We start from the raw sequence: 22,091 nt of genomic DNA on the forward strand, positions 1-22,091 counted from the left end.
TGTTACAGTCTGAATGTTTCTGTTCCCCCAAAATTCCTATGTTGCAATCCTCAGCCCCAAGGTAATGGTATTAGGAGGTGAGGCCTTTTGGGAGGTGATTGGGTCATAAGGGAGGAGCCCTTATGAATGAGATTAGTGCCCTTATGGAGAGGCCCAAGGGAGGAGTTTGCCCCTTCCACCAGGTGTGTCCACCAGGTGAGGACACCGCAAGACAGCACCATCTATGAAACAGGCCCTCGCCAGACTTCCAGCCTGTGAGACAGAAATTCCTGTTTTTTGATAGGCCACCCCGTCCGTCTATGGTATTCTGTCATAGCAGCCCAAATGGACTAAGACACTATGTACCAAGATTTATTCTAAGGTGCTTTGTGTATTATTAAATTCTCACCATGATTCTGTATTAGGTCAGGACATGATTCCCTCACTCTACAGCTGTGTAAACTGAGGCTAGGGTGGTGCTGTCAGCCCCTGCTCCAGGCTCCATTGCTAGTCAGGGTCTTGTCCGGGTGAGGGACACTCAGGCCCAAGCTGGTCCGACTGCCCTGGGCCACCTGCCTGTGCACTGCATGCCCTCACTTGGGCCACTCCAGGTTCAGATAAATGCATTTGGAGGCTCTTTGCATATTAAAATATTCACTTTCATAGTTAGCAGCCTTCACCCCAAATAAGAACAAAAATGCTTTCTATTTTCTCCACTGAAGTTTGAAGCTTGGGTTTGAAAAAGATTTCAGAGTTTTATCCAGGTTGTGACAGTGGTTACTTTGGTCGAATACACAAAGCATCAGATCTTTGACCTTGAAAGTTAATCTTAGAAGTAGAACCGTTTCTTAGCTACTGAATTTATCACCCGATGTGACAACTTACCTTCATTTGCACATGCAAGGAAAACGTGCATGGGCGGAAGTGTTTGCTGCTCCCCGGAGCTCCTCATCTTCTATGCCTCAGCCTCACTAGACGCTGGGTCTCAGCATATGATTTACAGCTTGGAGGTAGTTGTCAGTGAGCCCAGGTGTGAAGGAATGATGCCAGGATTTTTTTTTTTTTTTAAATTGTGTTTCCTGATTGTACCCCTAAGGGTAGATGTAATTCAAATGGATTTAATAAACTACTGTGCCTCACCTTTTGGTATGTATTCGGTGTTATAATCTTAGGTAATTATAGCTTCAGCGTTAGGAATCTATTTTTCTTACCGTTAGGGGTATTTATACCACATAGTCCCTGGAGGGCAAAAAGACCTTACAAATGGCTTTTAATAGACTGCATTTGTTTACTTATTCTTTATGCCTCTTACTCCCTAAAAGTAAAGTTCTGGAAGAATAAAAGGTTAATCAGCTTTAACAGATAATTAATTTGGGCTGACTCTAGAAAGTGGTGCCATAAAAATAGACTGGTTTATTCAGTTCAGTGGAAAAGAAAAAAAAATAAATAAGTTCAGTTTGTTGATCAAAGTCTCACACATTCAAGTGGCAGCAGGTAGAAATTGTTTCGGTGACTTATGTCCTGAGTTAACATAATATTTTCTATTGGCACAAGCATTTTAATAGGAAAAAATGCTTCTCAGGTAAAGTTTTCTTTTTCATTGGGTTCATAATCTTTAACATCTTCTCATACAAATAATGAACCACGGGGAATGGCAGTCACGTGTTGGAAACACATCGAGGGGTGTGTCTGCTCGCCAGGTGGGCAGTACCTGTCTGACTTCTCACCAGCTGTGCAGGGTGGGGTGGGGTCCCTAGGACTCCATATCGTCATCAACAACTTTCTGATTTTTGCCCAGCTAATAGTTGTCAGATGACACCTTTTCATTTAAATTTGCATTTGTTTGTATCTCTCTGATTACTTGACTTTGAGCATCTCTTTATACATGATTAGCCTTTTGGGTTTTCTATTCTGTAAAACAGCCTGTTCACATCTTTTGCCCATTTTTTTATGAGGGCTCTTCTTTCTCTTCATTATGTATCATGGGTATTAATTCTTTGTTGTATTTAGACATTGCCGGTATCATCTACCAATATGTTATTTGCTGTTCATTTTGTCCAGTGAGTCTTTTGTGCAACATAAATCCCTTATCTTGATCCAAGTAACTTCACTAATTCTTCTCATTTTTGCCTTGTGGTTTGTGCTTCTGAGGTATTATTTATTCTCTAGGCTACAAAGATATTTTCCTCTGTTTTCTATTATTGCTATGGTTTCACTTTTCACATTTAGTTCTTTAATCCATTTGCAATCCACCTTTGTGTGTGGGAAGAGTCCAGTTTCAGTTTTTTCCACGTAGAGAGCCAGGTTTCCTGAGGCCATATAGCAAAGAATCCATTTTGATTTGTAACGTTTTTCTATTGTGTACTGTTCCCAAATTACTGCACGAAAGTCTGTGTTTGAGTTCTCTCTTTCTTTACATTGGATCATCATCTATTTTTGTGCCTAAGATCTTTCTTTCTTCTTTGTTTCCCTCTCTCCTTCCTCCCTCCCTTCCTTCCTTTCTTCCTTCCACTCTTCCTTCCTACTGCCTACTCTCTCTTCCTCCCTCTCTCCCTTTCTTTCTTTTTCTTTTCATTTTGTAATATGGCTTTGTAGTGTGCCTTAATCTCTAGTTGGGTAACTAGACTATTATAGCTATCTGAGGACATTTTCCTTCCATATATATTTTAGAGTAAGCTTACTAAGTTTCTTAAAAAACTCCAACTGGAATTTTTTTATTGCATATAATTTATTCATAGCTACAATTAATTTGTTTACAGGTTAATTTGTCAGGGAAGATTATTTTTTCTAGGAATTTATTATATTTTTAAAGTCATTAGGTTCATAATACTTTAGTATGTTTTTAGTTTCTATCTTCTCAAGTTCAGTGCCTTTGTGCGGTGGGGAGAAGGCAGAGATGGTGTCCTGGGGAAACTTCAGTGGGACCTCTGCTTTAGGGTCTGGTTGCCTGGCAACGTGGACTACAGGTGTGGGAGGTGTTTCCCAGCCTTGGGACGAATGAGGCGTTGCTGTTCAGAGCACCCTGTACCCCGACAGAAAGACTTAGAAAGGGGTATACTTGAGCTCAGGCCTTCCAAACTCTGTCTTCTGATTCTGGCCAGAGGGTGACAGCCCCACATGTGTGGTGGTGGTGGCGGGGCCCAGGGGCGGCACCTTCCTCGGCTCTCCTTCTTGGCTGCTCATGTTGAGTCCCTCGTCACACACACAGCAACCCCACAGAGGTTATTGCTTCTTTTTTAGGCTTCATGCATTAAGTGACCACAGGAGGAGCTCCAGAATCTCTAAATTTGGGGAGATCTGGGTCCTAGGCAATCTTGCTGGAGGGAGGGGCTTGAGATTTGCTGGGGGCTGAAGCCACCCACCATGACCGTCACCAGGTGTCCCCGCTACACACTGACTGCCACTCTGCGAAGTGCAGCTTGGGCTGTACGCCAGGCCAGCACTCCGTTTGGCCATGACATCCATGCCGGAGGAAGAAGTTTTGGAGCCAAACAGTTGGAGGTTCGATGACTCAATCACTTGTTAACTGGATGACCTGCAGCAAGTGACTTCACTGCTTCTAGTTTCCCCCGCCGTAAGATGGAGGAATGATTCCTCCCTCACGAGGCTTTGGGACCCAGCAGGAAACAGAGGCACACCCAGATCATGGATGAATTAAGTGAAGTGCATAGGTATGAGCAGGGATGAGGGACAAACAGGTGATATTGAGGCACCAGAGACTGGCAACTTGCAGGTGCAGGTGGGCAGGAAAGTCATTGCTCCCTATGGCTCGCAGAGCTGGAGTTGAAGGTTTCAGGGTAGCACAGAGAGCAGCCACCACCAGGACCCCGGGGACCAAAGTGGGTGGGGACATGGAAGGATGGGGGACAGGGGAATAAACACCCTGACATCTTTTTTTTTTTTTTTTTTTTTTTTTTTGAGACAGAGTCTCACTTTGTTGCCCAGGCTGGAGTGAGTGTGGTGGGATCAACCTAGTACACAGCAACCTCAAACTCCTGGGCTCAAGTGATCCACCTGCCTCAGCCTCCTGATTAGCTGGGACTACAAGCATGCACCACCATGCCTGGCTAATTTTTTGTATGTATATTTTTAGTTGGTCAATTAATTTCTTTCTATTTTTGGTAGAGACGGGTCTCACTCAGGCTGGTTTCGAACTCCTGACCTCGAGCAATCCGCCCACCTTGGCCTCCCAGAGTGCTAGGATTACAGGCGTGAGCCACCGTGCCCGGCCTAAACACCCCGACATCTCTCTCCCATCACCTTCCTATCTCCTGCTGGCACCTCCCATTGGCCAATCCCATCAGAAACCAGAGGACAAAGAAACTCAATCCACAAGAGAGGATACAGGCCACACCTTATGGATAAGGATACAGAGAGCCAAGGGGCTGGAGATTGTGGGGGTGCAAACAGAGAAACCAGCACAAAGGGCAGCCGTGATCACTTCTGCAAATTATCTGCACACCGTTGGTGGCCAAGCAGTGCTGGGTCTCCAGGGCCACTCAGCAGGCTCCGGCTGTGCTGAGTTCAGTGTCTCCCGAGCATCCGTTTGTGTGGTTTCTTAACAGCTTTCACAGCAGCGTCTTACTGTTTACAAACGGAGCATCTCATGCCAAAGCAAGTGTCCCAAAGGTCACATTGAAAATGAAATCACAGAGTAGAGGCAACAGCGAGCAGAGGAATTAAGTCGTAAGAGGGACCCGTGAACTGAGCATTCGGCTTATCAAAACATGCCGAATCTACAGGGCATGGGAGTAAGAACAAACACGCTGAAAATTAAATATGAAATGGGTAATTATGTAGTAATGAGGTTGAGGACATTACAAAGGACACTGCCATTTAAACCATCACATCTGAACGTAGTAACGAACGGGAAAAACCCTCCAGCTTTGTAATTATAATCGCAGTTGCCATAACAACTTAGCATCTCTCTCCCTGTGCATCCATCTCCAGACTGTATTTTTAGTAATGGCTGTGCCTGGGTATGTATTTTCCTTTATACAGCAGCTAATTTTTCAAATTAATGCTCTTTCAAAAAAAAATTCCCATTTTTATTCTCTCTGGAATTGCAAAAGTCTCAGGGGTAATTAGGGAAATGAGCAGGTGTGAAAGTCCCTTATGAAAAATGCTATGAAAGTATTGACGTCTTGACAATATTTGCTTCCAGAGAATGTTCTCTGGACCTGCACACTCTATTGTTCATTGTCAAGCAGCTTAACATAAATCTCCTCTGCGGGGCTCATAAATATTTGAGAAATTATTAGCTGTGTAAGGTGTCTGAGGATTATTTGACAAGTGCAGATTTATGTTGTATAACAGAAGTTGGCTTAACAGAATTCTCGGTCTGAGGGATGAATGGATGGACAAACACTGGCTCACCCTGCTCGGTAGAAGTGCACTTAGCAGGTTGTCAGTGGAAGCAAACAATGGGCTGACTTTAAGAAACACTGCTTGGGCCCGGTGCGGTGGCTCACGCCTGTAATCCTAGCACTCTGGGAGGCTGAGGCGGGCGGATTGCTCAAGGTCAGGAGTTCGAAACCAGCCTGAGCAAGAGCGAGACCTTGTCTCTACTATACATAGAAAGAAACTAATTGGCCAACTAAAAATATATAGAAAAAATTAGCCGGGCATGGTGGCGCATGCCTGTAGTCCCAGCTACTTGGGAGGCTGAGGCAGCAGGATCGCTTGAGCCCAGGAGTTTGAGGTTGCTGTGAGCTAGGCTGATGCCACGGCACTCATTCTAGCCTGGGCAACAAAGCGAGACTGTGTCTCAAAAAAAAAAAAAAAAGAAAGAAAAGAAACCCCGCTTGGAGAATTCAGTGTCCCAACCCGCGGGACCTTCTGTTACTCGTGGGGGTCAAGGGGGACCGTGCCTGAAAGAGATGGGCGAGAGAAAGGAACGAGACCAAGCAAAGGGTTGTCAAGGTCTACTTTACTTAGATTCTTAGTAGGTTTTATAAGCATACAGAAACAAGGAAGTAGAAACAGAAAAATAGAGTGGGATGATGAGGAGGCTTGGGTCTGGGCTAATCATCCCCAATCAGCGTCTTATCGGTATCGAAGCTGTTTGTGACTGATTACTCAACCCCAACCTGGCAGGTGGTCGGGAACAATTGCAGTTGCACACCTTGGAGCATTTCGTGGTCAGCACGTCATGGAACGCATTCTTTTTGGAGCTATAGCTGGAGGGTGGGGTGCTGTTTTTGTCCTAGGAATTTTCCAGGGCGAAGCCCGTGCATAGGACAAGTCATAGGGGTGTTGAGGGTCCTGGCTCCTAACATCTCCCCCTCTCTTTATTAATATGAGGGAGATTTATATAGGTTGGTGGAGAGCCTGTCTTAGGCTACGCGATGGGCTTCCGCGACCAGCACCCTAATGTAAAGGTGAGGCCTCTGTCTTAGGCTATGTAGGTGGCATCCAGCTCCGGCACTTCTGAGTATGAAGTGTGCCCCCGGGCATGGACCTACAATATTCCCGTCATGGAGTCACCTCACCTTCGGCGGGGTGTGCATCTGGTACACGGCATCGCGATAATCCCATCATGGGCGTCTCCACAGCTTTTGGAACCAACTGCGTTCCATGTCTGAGGCAAGGTCTGAGAAATTTAGACCTTCAGTGGGTGTATTGGAAGACTCTTCATGGAGGTCTTCTCTGGAGCCTCTTAGTTTCAGCCGTTGATAAAACACAGAGACTGATTTCTGTGTGGCTGCATCTACCTGTGACTTGACAAAATCAGTTAGTTTTTTGAATGCCCAAGGCCCAAAGGTGAGGAGCAACAGAAAGCCTATGAGTGGCCCCAAGACACTGGGAAGCAATGTGGATAGCCAGGGGGATGTAGAAAACCAATTTTGATACCATGCTTCACTCTGTTCTCTCAGTTTTTTTCTATCTTCTAGGCTCTGTCTAACTCTTTCAATGCTATCTTCTACTAGACCTGTTTTATCTGCGTAGAAGCAACATTCTTCTTTAAGTGCCGCGCACAAACCTCCCTCTTGGAGGAACACTAAGTCTAGGCCTCTTCTATTTTGCAACACTACCTCAGAAAGTGAAGCAAGGGATTCTTTGAGATATTTTAGGCCCTGCTGCAGCTCTCGGAGATCATTATCGATGGCAGCAGAGAGCTGCAGGCACTGCTGGTTGGAGGTGACTAGAGAGGCTATGCCTGTTCCAGCCCCTGTGGCACCAAGGCCTAGAACAACTGCGAGTGTTATGGCCATGATGGGCTCTCTTTTTTCTCGGGGCATTGTGGTGCCACGCTCCCAAAATTTGAGCAATTTGTCAGCAGGATGTACAGTGAGTCTGGGGAAGAGCATGACTAACACACAATATTCTCTATGCTCAAGAAACGTAGCAGTGACTACATACGGGGTAAGGCCGGAAGAACAAGCAAAATAAGAGGTATTAGATGCCTGAATATACTGAAAGGTGGAGTTAACAGTAATTGACTGATTGCATATTTTTTTCTAAGGGTGCGGGGGGGAGCATTCTTGGGCCAAGAAGGCAAAGGCCTAGGCCTGTGACTTGGCTAAGTGTTAGGCCATCATGGGTCTCTAGGCCCCATCTGAGTTTGTTGGTGTCATTAGTAAATAATAATTTACCAAATGTAGCGACACCCTCATAGAAGGGAGGCCGGGGGGAGTAGCATACCCAACACTCCTGATATTCTGAATTGTTGGCCTCTCAGATGGTCCTGACAGAGGCGTTGATTAATGTGAGAATTAGTTCTGCAGAGGAGGGGGACAATGATTATCTAATTTGCCCTGGAAAGACGTACAGTTAACTGCCCAGTCATCATCATTTTGTATTAGCCACCGAATTTGAGAAGCATTGTAAGGGAGTATTATGATATCCGGATCCTTTCCAAAGAGCTTAAGGGAGTTTTCTCGCCCCAAGCAAATAATCTTAGCTACTAAGTAAGGGTAGGTGGGAAGGACTTTAGGGGGGGAAGCCGACAGGTGAACCCAAAAAAGGGGCTTGCCCTGCCAAAAGAGTCCCATAGGCGAAAAGGGGGTAGGGAGGACAATAAAGTACAAGGGGGAATCGGGGGAGAAGTAGCCAATGGCCTGGGCATTTATGGCCTGCTCGACTAAATTAAGCGCTTGCTGCCCTTCTTTAGTTAGGGAGCGTGGAGAGGTTGGATCGGCATCTCCCTGCAGGGTGTCAAATAGGGGTTTTAACTGTCCTGTGGTGAGTTTTAAATACGGGTGAAGCCAATTAATGTCACCTAGAAGGCGCTGAAAATCATTAAGGCACTGAAGAGAGTCTTTTCTGATTTGCACCTCTTGGAAGAGGACCTTATTGGGGAACAATTCAAAGCCTAGGAACAGGTGAGGGGGGCAGACCTGAATCTTTTCAGGGGACAGGCGGAGGCCTCAAGCTTGTAAGGCCGAGACAACCTGCATGATAACTTAATGTAAGGTTGCCTCGTCGGCCCCAGCGAGAAGAATGTCATCTATATAATGAATTATATATAGCTGAGGATGCTGAATTCTAAAAGAATCAATTGTCTGAGCCACATATTTTTGGCAAAGGGTGGGGCTGTTGGCCATGCCTTGAGGTAATACTCGCCATTGGAAGCGCGGGGAGGGTCCTATACAGTTTACCACCGGGAGACTGAAAGCGAAGTGTTTGCAGTCATCCAGGTGCAATGGTATGGAGAAAAAGCAGTCTTTTAGGTCAATGACTATTTTATAGTAGCCTTTGGGGATAGCTACGGGCGAAGGCAAACCAGGCTGGAGTGCCCCCATGGGAACCATTGTTTGGTTAACAGCCCGTAGGTCTTGTAGCAGCCGCCATTTGCCAGTCCTTTTTTGAATGACGAAAATGGGGGTGTTCCATGGTGAAGTAGAGGGCTCTATGTGTCCGGCAGCTAATTGTTCCTGCACTAACGCTGTAGCTGCGGCTGGCTTGTTAGATGGGAGGGGCCATTGATCGATCCAGACAGGTGAGTCACTCTTCCAAGTGATTTTATCTGCCTGAAGTGCAGGGGGATCAATGGCCCTTACGAAAAATGGTCTTTGAACCCTAGTCCTGATCTGTCTGACTTAGGGAGGGTGGTTAAGGGTGCTCTTAGTCCCTGACCCTTTTTGCCTAAACCCTGTCCTGGGAGGAATCCCTGTTTAAGCATTTGGCTGGTTACAACTTCATTGGGCCTGCACATAATGACATTCATTTGTGCAAGGATATCACGCCCCCATAAGTTAACAGGTAGGCTCGGGACTACAAAGGGTTGAGTGGTACCCCTGTTTCCCTCAGGGTCTTCCCATGTTAAAATTTTTGAGCTCTGGAGAGTATCTTTAGACTGTCCTATACTTTGTAAGTGCGTAAGGGAGGGCTGCAGTGGCCATGAATCGGGCCAGGCATCTTGGGCAATAACCGTGGAATCGGCGCCTGAATCAAGAAGGCCTTCAAAAAGTTTACCATCTAATTTTAGCCGCAGAGTAGGCCGTTCTTTGGTGATAGCTTGGACCCAATAGAGATCAGAAGAGCCAGGGCAGGAAGCACCTCGGTTAGAGGCGATGGCTGGGAAGGATGTATTAAGGGGCAAGGGTAATGCCCGAGCTAAGCGCTGTCCCTTAGAGACATACACAGGGCCGGTAAGCGCACTGGCTAAGATGTTAATTTCTCCGGTGAAGTCACTATCTACTATGGAGGGGTGGACTATGAGCCCCGCAAGAGTAGAGGAGGCTCGGCTCAGAATAAAAAAGAACATATTAGCCGGGGGGCGGGGGGGGGGTCCATAGGAGCCAGTGGGCAAAATTTGAACACCATCCTCAGGTCTTAATATTGTGTCGGAGGAGGCACACAAGTCCACTCCTGCGCTTCCTGTGGTTGCTCAAAGGAGTCTAGAGTCTGGGGGCTCTCTTGTCGGCTGTTCCCCGAGGCCGACTGGAATTGAATAGGACGGGGGGCCTGGGGCTGGCCCCTCAGGCCATTTCCCGAAAGGGGGGGGCAAGGGGTTTCCAAGGACATCAGTCTTGGAGCGGCATTGATTGGCCCAATGCTTTCCCCTCTTACAGTGAGGACAGAGGGAAGAGAGCTGGGCTGGCCTGCCTGGCGGCTCACTGAGGTTAGGGGTAGCAGAGGAGGCGGCTAGGGGGCACTGCCTCGCAAAGTGCCCTGGCTGACCGCATTTAAAGCAGTCCCTCTGTGCCGCGGTCCCTTGGATGGCGGCCCCAACCGCAAGCTGTACGGCCTGCGGTACCTTATGGGTGAAGGGGTCAACATCATTACACATTCTAATCATGTCATTAAGGTCTTTGTTTTTAAGTTTGCCCCTGAGGATGGCCCTGCAAGTGCTGTTGGCATTTTCATAGGCTAACTGTTTAATAAGTTTATTATCGCCATCCTCCTGTCCGAGGGTCCTCTCAGCAGATTCTAAAAGCCTATGTACAAATTCACTAAAGCCCTCTTGAGCTCCCTGGGTGATTTTTGTCAGGGGAGTAAGAACAGATTCCTTAGAGGGAAGTGTTCGCCAGGCGCCGAAGGCGGCTGTGGCGGTCTGGGACAAAAGTCCAATCGGGAGTCCCCTTTGGCGCTGTTCAGTGGCAAATCTCCCCTGTCCGCTAAGCTTTTCAAGGGTCCAAGATGCAGAATTGGGGTTTTTTAAATTATTAGCAGCCGTGGTCTGACAGTGGTCGAGAAAGTTGGCCTTCCAAGAGAGGAACTGCCCGCGAGAAGGGACCACCTGTACTAGTTTGATCCATTCTCCGGGGAGCAGGTAGCCGCCCCCCAAGGCTGCCTCCAGGAGGGAATAGGTAAAGGGTGCATTGGGCCCACACGCCCTAACGGCAGAATTCAATTCTTTTAAGGTTTTGAACTTTAGTCTGCGAAATTCAGTGGGCTCTGAGTCTGTTTCTTCTGGGAGGTCATCACTTTCGCTTTCTCTTTCCCTCCCTTCCGTATCCTCATTATCTGAATCTTGGGGCAGGGACTGGCTCGAAAAAGGGGCGGCAAGGTCTCCTCGCCTATTAGACCGGGTAACTACCGGGAATGCTAGGGCTTTATGGGAGGACTTTAAGGATTTTTTATTTAAGGTGGCGTGTGATTGGGCGGTCTCATGACGTGGGTGGCTAATGAAGACAGAATCTTTAAGCATATCTTGGAGAGAGGACAAGTCTGTGGAAGGCTGAGCAAACTCTTTTTGAAGTTGTAAGACATCTTTTAATTGCGTAACCCTTTGACTTAAGTCTTCTTTGGCACGCAAAAGCAAGGGCATTGTAAGGGGAGGCATTAATGAAGGTGCGCAAATCTGGGGTGCATAAGAAGGAGGTCTATGGGGTGCTGCGGTAGGAGACAGAATTCTGCTACCGAGAGCAGCTGCTTTTTATTGGGGTCTGAATCTGCCCCCTCAACGATATCTCTGATTAGTCCCCAGTACGAGAAAACGGATACAGGGACGGCATCTGGGCCTTGATTCAGAAGTAAATTGTTTAAATCTCTGCCTACCTTTTGCCACTTGCGTGGGTGAATTTCAGGTCCACCAACAATAAACCAGGGACAAGCACGGTCAATGAACACAAAAAACTTTACTAGGTCCTTTTTCTTAACTCTAATTCCTCTCTCTCTGAGTGAGGCCTTGAGATCCTTGATAAAAACAGCCTCTTTAGACAATGAATGGCCCATCTTGATGGGATGATAATGTAAAAAATTTACTCACCAGACCGTCGACTCTGTGAGCGGCAGAACGAGGGTCTCTGTAGGGTTTCCTTCGGCCAAAGAGCGCACCGCGGCGTCACCTGACAAAGGTCCGTACCTCGTGCCCCACATTGGGTGCCACTTGTCCCAACCCTCGGGACCTTCTGTTACTTGTGGGGGTTAAGGGGGACCATGCCTAAAAGAGATGGGCGAGAGAAAGGAATGAGACCAAGCAAAGGGTTGTCAAGGTCTACTTTACTTAGATTCTTAGTAGGTTTTATAAGCATACAGAAACAAGGAAGTAGAAACAGAAAAATAGAGTGGGGTGACGATGAGGCTTGGGTCTGGGCTAATCATCCCCAATCAGCGTCTTATTGGTATCGAAGCTGTTTGTGACTGATTACTCAACCCCAACCTGGCAGGTGGTCGGGAACAATTGCAGTTGCACACCCTGGAGCATTTCGTGGTCAGCACGTCATGGAACGCATTCTTTTTGGAGCTATAGCTGGAGGGTGGGGTGCTGTTTTTGTCCTAGGAATTTTCCAGGGCGAAGCCCGTGCGTAGGACAAGTCATAGGGGTGTTGAGGGTCCTGGCTCCTAACAACTCAGGCCACAGGAGGGATCCTGAGCTGCCATTTTGGTTGCCCAGTTGGCTCTGGCCTCTCACCAGCTGGAGAGTCTGGTCCCACGGCACCCTCCTAACACCCAAGCGGAGTCAGCACGTCCCCATTCTCCCCACGGTGTCTACACTATGGGGAGACACTAACAGCCCTTCCTTAGGGTTCCAGACATGAGTTAGACACATTATTAGGTTGAGAACAAAAGGGACCCAGAAATAAATACTCTTTGGCTGATGCTGGGAAAGACTCTAGCCAAGATTAGTGTTGTAAAAGGAGTTATTGAGAATGTTCTGCCTTTCTTATACTCTGCTGGTTTCTGCGGAGGATGCAAAATTAGTGGACTTTAATAATCACTTGCTTGTAAAGGGCTTATAAATGCTGTGCAGGAGGCCACGCCTTATGGCTGCCCGAAGGGAACTGTCTGGGCGAGAGCGTGAGCCTGGACTCTCACCCAGAGGGAGGGACTTACGGGGGATTGTGCGCACCGCGGATTCTTCAGGAGGGCAGTGGCACCGTGAATGGGTGCTTCGCGGAGCACAGCTGGCAGCCTTGAGTCAGGCTGGACTGCAGGTCAGAGGCCAGACGCAGGGAGGGCTGCTAAGCAAGTGTTCCAATCATGTGCCACGGGGCTCGGGGCTCGGAGCGACACGCGAGGCTGGGACTGCCAGCGGGAACCCAGGAAGAGGCAAATGCAAGAATACTCGCTACAAGAGCCACAGGATTCACTGACCTGTTGGATATATTAGAAGGTGAAGGAGCGGGCAAAGGTGACAGGGCACGTCTGCAGCTAGAAGCCAGGGAACTCGGGACCCTCAGGGCAGATAGGCTGGAGTTGGGAGGCAGGAGGAGGCTTGCAGACCAAGAGGATGAGGTCAGCTTTGCCACCCTACCTTCCTAAACCTCGTGAACTCGGGCTGCGCACACTTCCAGGAGAGCCGCACCGGAGACAGGGAGCCCGAGCGAGACAAACGACACTCTAGGAACCGTGCCATGGGCTGCTGTCTGGGAGAATTGGCGTCAGCGCAATCAATTCTTGTTCTGCGTTTTCTGCTTGCTTTAATTATGTGTCTCTCTGGGAAAACAAACAAACAAGCATTGATAGGGAGAACAGTAACGAGTGGGGCTCATCTCCTGATTCCTGGGATGTGTTGAGAACCACGTTTGGGTGGGACACTCTGGTCACTTACCAGACACTCAGTGCACGTGTATGTTATTTTGTTTGCCTAAGAGGTGCCCGGAAAGAAGGAAGTGTTTTTGGAACTAACGGGTTTGGGGCTACCAAGATTGATGCTGCCTGACTTTAAAAATTGGATAAAGGCAGAAGAGCGGGGTTTAGTCCTGGCCGTCACCGGTTTGCTGTGCGTCCGGGGGTGAGGCTGGGCCTCAGGCTCCTCTGTAACGTGGGAGGGAGAAGATTACTCTTAAATATTAACTGTCAGAATCACTTGAGAAGCTTCTCAGACACGCAAATGCTTGAACTCACACCTCGGGAGATTCTGTAGGTCTGGGTGGGGCCTGGCTGTCTGTCTGCGGGTTTGGCAAGCTCCGTGGGTTCTGATGGAGGTGGTGCAGGGCCCTGGACAAACTTTGCAGCCCCTGCTGTCCTGGACCTCAGGCGAGCCTCTTGTTGGTGCATCACGCAGCTGACACTGGTGTGCAGGTCGCTGCTGGAGCTGCTTTCTGCTTTGCCAGTGGAGCCTGTGTTACTGTCTGGAGCGCCTGGCTTCAGATGAAACAGCCCTGCCAGTGAGCCCTGGGGACAGATCAAGGAGGATGGTGGATGGGGATTCAGGGGGGGGAGCGCCCAGCTCAGGCTTGCTTGGAGAGTGGGGGGCAGGGAAGGGGCCCTCCTCCCCTCTCTCTAGGGAGACCTCTGCTGGCTCTGGGACCTGGGATGTCCTGGGGATTTGACAGGCAGGTCGAAGGCTTCCTAGTCCTCCCAGATGGGACCTGCCTCAGCCTCCAGCCTCCCCCTTTCGCTGTGGTCACTGGGAGCCCAGAAGACTGGATCTAAAGGCTGGCCTGATGGGTGGCCTGTGTGTGGACAGTGAGACAAAAACGAGCCCAAGAATGGCAGCTGTCCTGGACCAAGCCCTGCCCATGGTGTGGGGGCTCAGGAGTGTCACCCCTTCACTCCCAGGGAATTGCAGAGTCCTTGGCTCGGTGGCATCCTGGGATCACACCGCAGGCCCAAAGGGACTGGGAAAGGGACAGGCCAACTCAGGGTTTGAGTGTCAGTCTGTCCCTGGGGTAGGCATAACAGCCCCACAACTTGTCTATACCCAAAACCCTAGAACCTGTGAATAAGTTGGGTTAGGTGGTGACATGGACTTTGTAGATGTGATTAAAGTCATCACCTTAAGAGGGGGTGATTATCCTGGATTATCTGGGTGGCCCATCTAATCTCAGGAGCCCTTAGAAGTAGGGGAAGGAGGAAAGACGTGGCAGGAGGGGAACAGGTTTCAAGCTGTGAGAGGGACCCCGAATGCCAGTACTGGAGGCCTAAGGCCGGCATGCAAGGTCTGAGAGAGGCCATGAGAAGCCTGGGGAGAGCACTGAAGGATGCAGGAGGCCAACAGGAGGAAGTATGGCCTCAGCTGATACTTAGTAAGTAAACTGCACCCCACTCCTACAACTGCAAGGAACTGAATTCAGCCAGTACCCTGAGTGAGCTTGGAAGCAGATTTTTCGCCAGAGGATCCCCCAAGAAACCCAGCCCCACTGATCCCTTGATTTGAGCCGGGTAACATCTGCATCTTCTAACCTGCAGAGCCGTGGGATGATAAATAGGTGTTTGAAGCCACTACGTTTGTCAGCAGCAATAGAAACCAGTGCCGTCCCTGGTTCCCAACATCCCAGCATGGAGAATAGAAGCCACAGGGCTATGGGCTTGGGCCCACATAAAGGACCCACACAAAGGTGACCGAGGGTGGGGATATTTTCTCAAAAGGTGGTGAGCTGGAGGGCCTCTGGCCGGGAACCTGCTCTTTTATGGGCCACCAGCCCTCTTGTGACTCCTGGGAGGGCAGCCCTTGGGGTAACTCCACTCTCTCCCACGGTCTAACAGAGTCACAGCCCCAGATGGGAGCAGGGCTCTTCCAGGGTCACTAGGCCTAGCCCCCACGAAACTTTACTCCAAGGAGCTCTGGGGACCTCGGGAATTCTCCATTCACAGTTCCTGAAACGGGCTGTGGGGAACGTGTCTGCAGCGCTGCCTGAGTGCCAGGCAGGGGTCGGGATAGCTGGAGGCCAGTTTCAGACTCTAACTTGCCTTAGGACCCTTCGGTCCTGTTTCTCCACCTGTAAAACGAAGAAATGGAACAGCAGGCCTCCGAGTTTCCTTCTGAGATAGAAACTCCTTAAAGTCCCTGGGAGAGCCGCCTGGCAGGGCAGCATGCTGGCCAGTTCTGGGGGCAGAAGGCAGGGGAGGGCTGGAGACAGTGGGGGTGGGGGTGGGGAGGGTGAGTTGCCCCCAGCACCTGCCTGGAGGGAGGGTTGCCCGCAAAGGGTCGGAGGGAAAGGGAGGAGAGGGACGAGGAAGGGCGGGGCCGGCCCCCCTGCGCCCGCCCCGCGCCTCTGCGCACCCCTCCCCGCCCGGCCCGCCCGGTCTACCCAGCCCAGCCCAGCCCGCGGGCCGGTCACACGCTGCTGGCCGGCCGCCTCCCGCGCCCAGCGAGCCGCGCTGCTGTGCTCCGCGCCCCTGTCCCGCGCCGCCGTCCGCCAGGCGCTCCTGGTGCCGGTGACCCTGCCCGCGACGCAGGGCGGAGCGGGCATGGCCCGCCGGGGGGCCGCCGCGCTGGCGCTGGCCTTGGCGCTCCTGGCGGTGGCCCTGTCTGGAGTCGGAGCCCAGGGCGCAGCCCTCGAGGACCCGGACTACTACGTCCAGGAGACCTGGAGCCGGAAGCCGGAGCCGGAGCCCTTGTCCTTGTCGCCTTCGCTGCCCGCGGGGGCTGGGGCGGGGGAGCGGGAGCCGCAGCCTCCGCAGCCCAGGACGCCCAAAAGGGCCACCAAGCCAAAGAAAGCTCCCAAGAGAGAAAAGCTGGCTCTGGAGACGCCCCCGCCAGGTAACTTTCTGGGCAGGGCAGCCCAAGGCGACGCCGCCCGTGGTCGCGTGCCCCACTGGGACAGCTGGCTTCCCTGCCTGCCAGTCTGGTTAGAGCGAGCCCCAGTGCGCCGCCACAGCCTCGCAGAGACCGCACCTGCACTTCCCGCCCGCTCCCCTCAGCTCCCCAGAGCTTGACTGTGACCCACTTCCCAGCTCGGGCTCTCCCTGCCTGTAGAGACGGAGCTGTGCGGTTGGGAAGCTGCCAAGGGAGCCCTCTCTCTGCCCCAGCTTGAAAGCCCCTGGGGAAAGGAGCTCTCTGCAGAAAACTTTCCTTCTCCGCACACTTCTTCAGTCTTCTTGGGGCGCTTTCTTGAGAGTGAATTTTCCACTTGGTGGTGTGAATGGCCGGCCTGTTTTGGCAGACAGCCTTCCTGGGAGAGCTCTGAGTGGGCCTTTACCCAACCTGGGTCCCCTCAGCGCCCCCTCCACCTGCAGGGGGTCCCTTGAATCCTCTTCCCTGCTGAGCTGGATGGCTCAGTGAGGGGGTGAGGGGAGCCATGCCTGATTTCTGCTGCAGCCCAGACCCCATAGCTGTGGAGAGGGCAGACTTCTATCCACCCTCATGCGATTCTCAAATTGGTCCTCAGTCTCTGCCAGGCCTGCCATGGACAAACTACTTCTGCTGGGGCTGCTACACGCCTTGGGAAGTGTGCTTTTGTATTAGTTGTTCCAAGGGTTCTTTGCTCCGCTTGCAGGGGGCTGCAGGTCTAGTATTGCAAGAGTGGGGAGCGAGCTGGATTGTGGCCAAATTCTCCTGCCTTGCAGTGGCCTTCCAGAAAGGAGATTTTTTATGTACCACCGTGAGAGAGCTCAGGCACAGAACGCATCCTCTTTGTTAGGATAAACCGCTCATGAAAGTCAGCAGGCAGGACGGTGGTGGGGGTGGGGCCCCAGAACTCTTGAAAGGGTGGGCCCATCTGCGCACCCCCCTTTGCTTATGCACGGAGCCTTGTTGTGTTTCAGTCTGTGGGCAACTTGGAATCTGCAGGCATTTCTGTGAGTTGTAAAACAGCCCTGAACAGAACCAGCCAGAATTTCCAGTGTTTCAGGAGGAGTTATGGGGATTAAGGTGTATAAGGGCCACGGTGGTTCAACCACAGGAGTAAGAGTGGGAAGAGACACTCATATCTGTAGGATGTCGCCGTGACTGTTGGGAGCTTTATGTTCGATCATCTCATTTACTCCTCTCTGTGGCCCTGGAGGGTGGGTGTTCTTGTTTTCCTGATGAGGAGCCTGAGGCTCAGACAGTTTAAGTAACTTGTTGGGTGTCACTTGCTGGCTTGGGAGATTTGAAAGCCTTTCTCCTGTGTTTTTCACTTCGAGGCCTTTTTGGCTTGGTAGTTCAAACCAAATCTGCATGTATTCTTGTTTTGTAGGGTCTGGCCTGTGTTTAGCCCAGCGCTGTGCATGGCAGGGTGGGGTGGGAGGTAGACGCATGTGTTGGGTTCTGGGAGTCACTGGGGTGGTGGCCGGAGGAAAACTGGGAGAAGCCCCAGATTGGGGTGTGAAGACTGTGCCTGACACCCAGGTTGAGGGCTCATGGCTCAGCTTCCTGAACTGCAGCTGTGGCATCTGTGAACAGGAAGACGGGAGCCTCACTTTGTCACTTGCTATAAAGGCCTTTCACCAGCAGCTTCCGGGGTGCCTGCTAGCTTAGGGCTGTGCTGGTCCTGTGAACCTTCGTTCACTCCGCAGCTGGTTACCGAGAGCCTGCTTAGCGCCATCGTCTGGGTGAGGTCCTCGGATGGAGAGAGCAAGACGGCCCTGGCCCCGCCCTCATGGAACTCATAGCAGGTAGGGGACTTTGAGAAAGTCATTAGGGTTGCACAGAAGTGTGGGGTGTTAATGAGATGAATACGCAGGGAGCTCACCTGGTCTGGGGGCTTGGGCCCTGCTTCCCAGCGGAGATGATGTTGAAGGCCCGACAAGAGAGTCAGCTTTATTGTCCTGGGGACTCTGGCTGGTGGCCAGGCATCATTCCCAAGATAGCTTTCTTTGCCTACAGAAAACGGCTCAGAAAGTCATGGCCTGGCCTCAGCAGTGTCCACAGGCTGATGTGTCTGCAGACTCAGATGGTACAACGGGGAGGTGACTCTCCTTAGTCCTTTCGGCACCAGCACTTGCCAGCCTTGGACTGGGGTCTCTGAAGGAGAAATCAGAGTGCAGCCTCATTTGCAAGAAGGTTGTTTGCTTCTGGAAGATCATCTTGCAGGTAGAAATGGGCTGTGGAGTGAGGAAGCCGGTTTATTCCCAGTGAATAGCCTCTGCCCCTGAAGGAAATGAGCTGCCCAGTCCTGCCAGCCTCTGGCATTCACATGGATTGTCAAACCCCAAAGGAACAACAGGCTCTTGGAAATTCTAGAGGCTCAGATCAGCGGCCTTGTTGGGGAGCTGCCTCTGCCTCCAGGCCTGCCGCTGTTCAGCCGCAATTATGCGTGGGGCTTTTTAGAGCTGCCTTAACTGTGACAAGCCAAGTGTGACATTTTTCTTATACTTTTAACTGTCTTTTTTTTGTTGTTGTTGTTTGGCATTTGGTCAGAGGAACCCACTGCTCTGGACCCCAAGTGGGGAAGTAGGGGAGACATTTAAGAATGACCTTCATTAGGGAAGTCAGTGATAGTTTTGTACAGTGAACCGCACTAGGAGAAAATTACTTTTTCCCACGCTAAGTGGTGGCTTAGTCTGTGCACTGCTCGTTAGTTTCTGCATTGGTCCGTTTTGTAAGCAGGTGGTCATGATGTCTTAGGGAGGCACTTAGGGAGGAAGGAACACTGGGCCATGGCTGGGAGTGTTTGATGCAAACTTGTGTCCTTTGCTTCACTGAGGTCACTGAGGGTGCATGGTGCATGCTACGCATAAGCGCTGTCTAGGCACTGGGGTGCAAATAAGAGGTTAGATTTAGAGATGCATAAGGATGTAAAGTATATATAACTATTTAAAAAGTCTATCGTGTGCTTCATCTTTGCAGGTGATAAAATATTTTCCAGATAGCCTTTGTCTTTCATAGAGGTGGGGTTCAAGGGAAGGTGGAAAGCAAATCACCAAAGAAATGCCCACTGGACATCACATGCTGCCATTCATTGATGTGGCTTAGAGAGCTGAATCCTTTTGTTAATTGAGAGTATTGCATTTTCCATGCATGGCTGACAGATTTCCAGAGAAGTGGAGCCCTGATATACTGAATGGAATGAAATCTTTAAAAACATTCATGTAGGTGTCTGTTTTGCAATAATTATGGACTTACAGGAAATTGCAAAAGTAGTACAGTGAAGTCCCATGTACCTATCATCTAGCTTCCCCAGTGACAATGTCTCAGATAGTTATAGTGCAGGGTTTCTCAACCTTGGCAGTATTGACATTTGGAGCCACTTGTGTATGTATGTGTGTGCTGATGGGGGAACAAGGCAGTTGTTGTCCTGTGCATTGTGGGACGTTAGTAGCATCCTGTGGGTCAAGACCAGGTCATCCTACAATGCACAGGACAGCAACCCAACTGGATTCCACTTGTACCTTCCATGCCATTGTTATAACCAAACCTGTCTGCAAACATTGCCAAATATGCCCAGGGGGCTGAGAATCACTGCTATATGTAGTATCAAAACCAGGTAATCGACTATGGTGCAATCCTGTTAACTAGATGACATACCTTATTCATATTTTACCAGTTTTTACTTGCATTCATATGCGTGCTCTCTGCAGTTTTATTGCACGTACAGATTTGTGGAACTACCACCAACAATAGGATATGGAACTGTAGGATCTTTTTCTGAGGTTGAATTGGGACTTTGGTTTCATATAATTTCTGAGGTCCTCACTGTAAACATTAGTTCATCCCAGAATTTTAGAGCTTAACGGAACCTACGTGGTCACTGAGGGTAAGTTCTTGTTCATGGCAAGCTTCCGACAGTGAGCAGCCCGACCTCTGTTCACACACTTCTGTGGAGGGAATCTCACCATTCATTGGATGAATAGTGCTGATTGCTAGAATGCTTTTCCTCATATGGACCTGACAACGTGTTTCTCTCTAATTCCAGTTTTTCAGCTGTTTCTAGTTGAATTCTACAGTTTCTAGGTCTCTGCAGTTGGAATGATTGTAGCCCAGGAGTGAGTCTCAGGTCTCCAGTTTTTATCATGCCAGGGTTAAGGATTAGTAATGGGCCACATTTTGGGCATGCAGGTAGATTTGGGGTATACTTACTTTGCATGCCATTTCCACATTGATGGCCTTGGTTTGTAGCCACGCTCTTTTTGGAGAAAAATATAGAACTGAGAAATAAACCATAGCTATATAACTCACCTTTTCGCTCCCACTTGGCAGTAACAAACAAACAAAATAATAAACTGAATTATTGATTTGAATAAGTGATTTGAGGATTTTTTTTTCCTTCTGCTTTCATTGCACATTGGGTTAGAAGTAGGCTTGGATATATGGCCTTTAAATTTGGGTTTCTCTTGGTCCTTTGTTCACTGCTTACTTCAAGCATGGCAAGAATGCACCACTGTTAGATTATGCCCAAACCCGCATCCCGGCCATAGTCCGAGCCCACGGAATTTGCAGGGTGGGCATCAAGCCACGTTTGTTTGCATGTCTGTGCCTGGAATCATTGGGTTTGCATTTTGTACAGTGTTATGCTCCAGTGGTGGGGGAAAATCACCAAAGAGTTGTTATTTGAGCATATTTGGTTGTAAACAAAGCCCTTTCTGTTGTGTGTGCTGCAAACCAGTTGGTGGAAAGGGCTTCACATTTAAGCTTTGCTTCATCTCTTTTCAGAGTGTTTTGCAGTGTTTGACTTTTGGATGGAAATGTCTTCTCTTGGGCAAAGCTGGAGTGTGAGGATTAGGAGAATGTGTTGTAAATATTTCAATACATATTTCTAAAAACAAGTACAATGCTATTAGCACACCAAAACAGTTAATAAGAAATCCTTAATGCCAGATTATATGGTCACTTTAAGAGTTAAATCCAAAGTGTTTTATCCAGGTAGACTCCCTACAAAATTCCAAGGGAAAGGACGTTGTTTCCTGTACATTAGCAAGTGGCTTTCTAAGACACCACCTCCCTTTCCAGAATGCTTTCCAAAGTCAACTACTAATTCTGGCACATTCCCTCCTGACTGTGCCCACGGCTCTAGAAACCAGGGCTCGTGCATGGATAATAAAGGAGGACACACCCACATGTAGGGCTTGGATGCTGTGGTCCTTAAAAATAGCCACCGGGTTTCCTCTGTGCCCCAAGTGCCCGTGCCTGCGGATCTCACAGGGGTTGATGCCTTTAGTGGGGGACAATGGCAGCCAGGTCTCTGGAGCTTGGATTTTTGAGGTGGGGGTCTGCTCTGGATGTCCCTGGGGGGCCAGGGAGCCTGAGCTCTCAGGCTTGATGCTACCAGCAATGGCTTTGCCCTCTGTGGCCCTCTGGGCCCTGGCCACTGCAGCTGCTGCTCTGGGACCACAAGACTCATGAAATCAGGGTTTCTTTGGCTGGCCACATGGAAGGGCTGCGTCCACATCTGGCTGGCAGCCAGCTGGCTACTCGTTGGGCATCACGGGATGGTTGGCATGGCACAAAACACCTTCAAATGTTATTTAAGGCTCTGATGTCAGAGATTTGTATGGAATACCTGATCTTTGCTGGACACGTGTGCATGATCCACATTAAGTTTGTTCAGGATTCAGAGAGAGCTGGGGTCAAAGTCTGGCTCTGCCATTCACAGGCTCGTGTGACTTCTCCAAGCCTCACTTCCTGTCTGTGGCAC

At 49.8% G+C, this 22,091-nt stretch overlaps 1 protein-coding gene across 1 annotated transcript in view; it reads left to right on the forward strand.

The window, feature by feature from the left end:
• The first annotated feature begins 15,844 nt into the window (after positions 1-15,844).
• CPXM2 (carboxypeptidase X, M14 family member 2) overlaps positions 15,845-22,091 on the forward strand; it is a 105,072-nt gene continuing 98,825 nt past the window's right edge. The window contains exon 1 of the mRNA XM_020280759.2: positions 15,845-16,297. Within this exon, the coding sequence (XP_020136348.2) occupies positions 16,006-16,297 (292 nt within the window). The 5' untranslated portion in view covers positions 15,845-16,005. The remainder of the gene's footprint in view (positions 16,298-22,091) is intronic.

This window comes from Microcebus murinus, chromosome 14, assembly GCF_040939455.1.
Source record: "Microcebus murinus isolate Inina chromosome 14, M.murinus_Inina_mat1.0, whole genome shotgun sequence".
Classification (NCBI taxonomy): Eukaryota; Metazoa; Chordata; class Mammalia; order Primates; family Cheirogaleidae; genus Microcebus; species Microcebus murinus.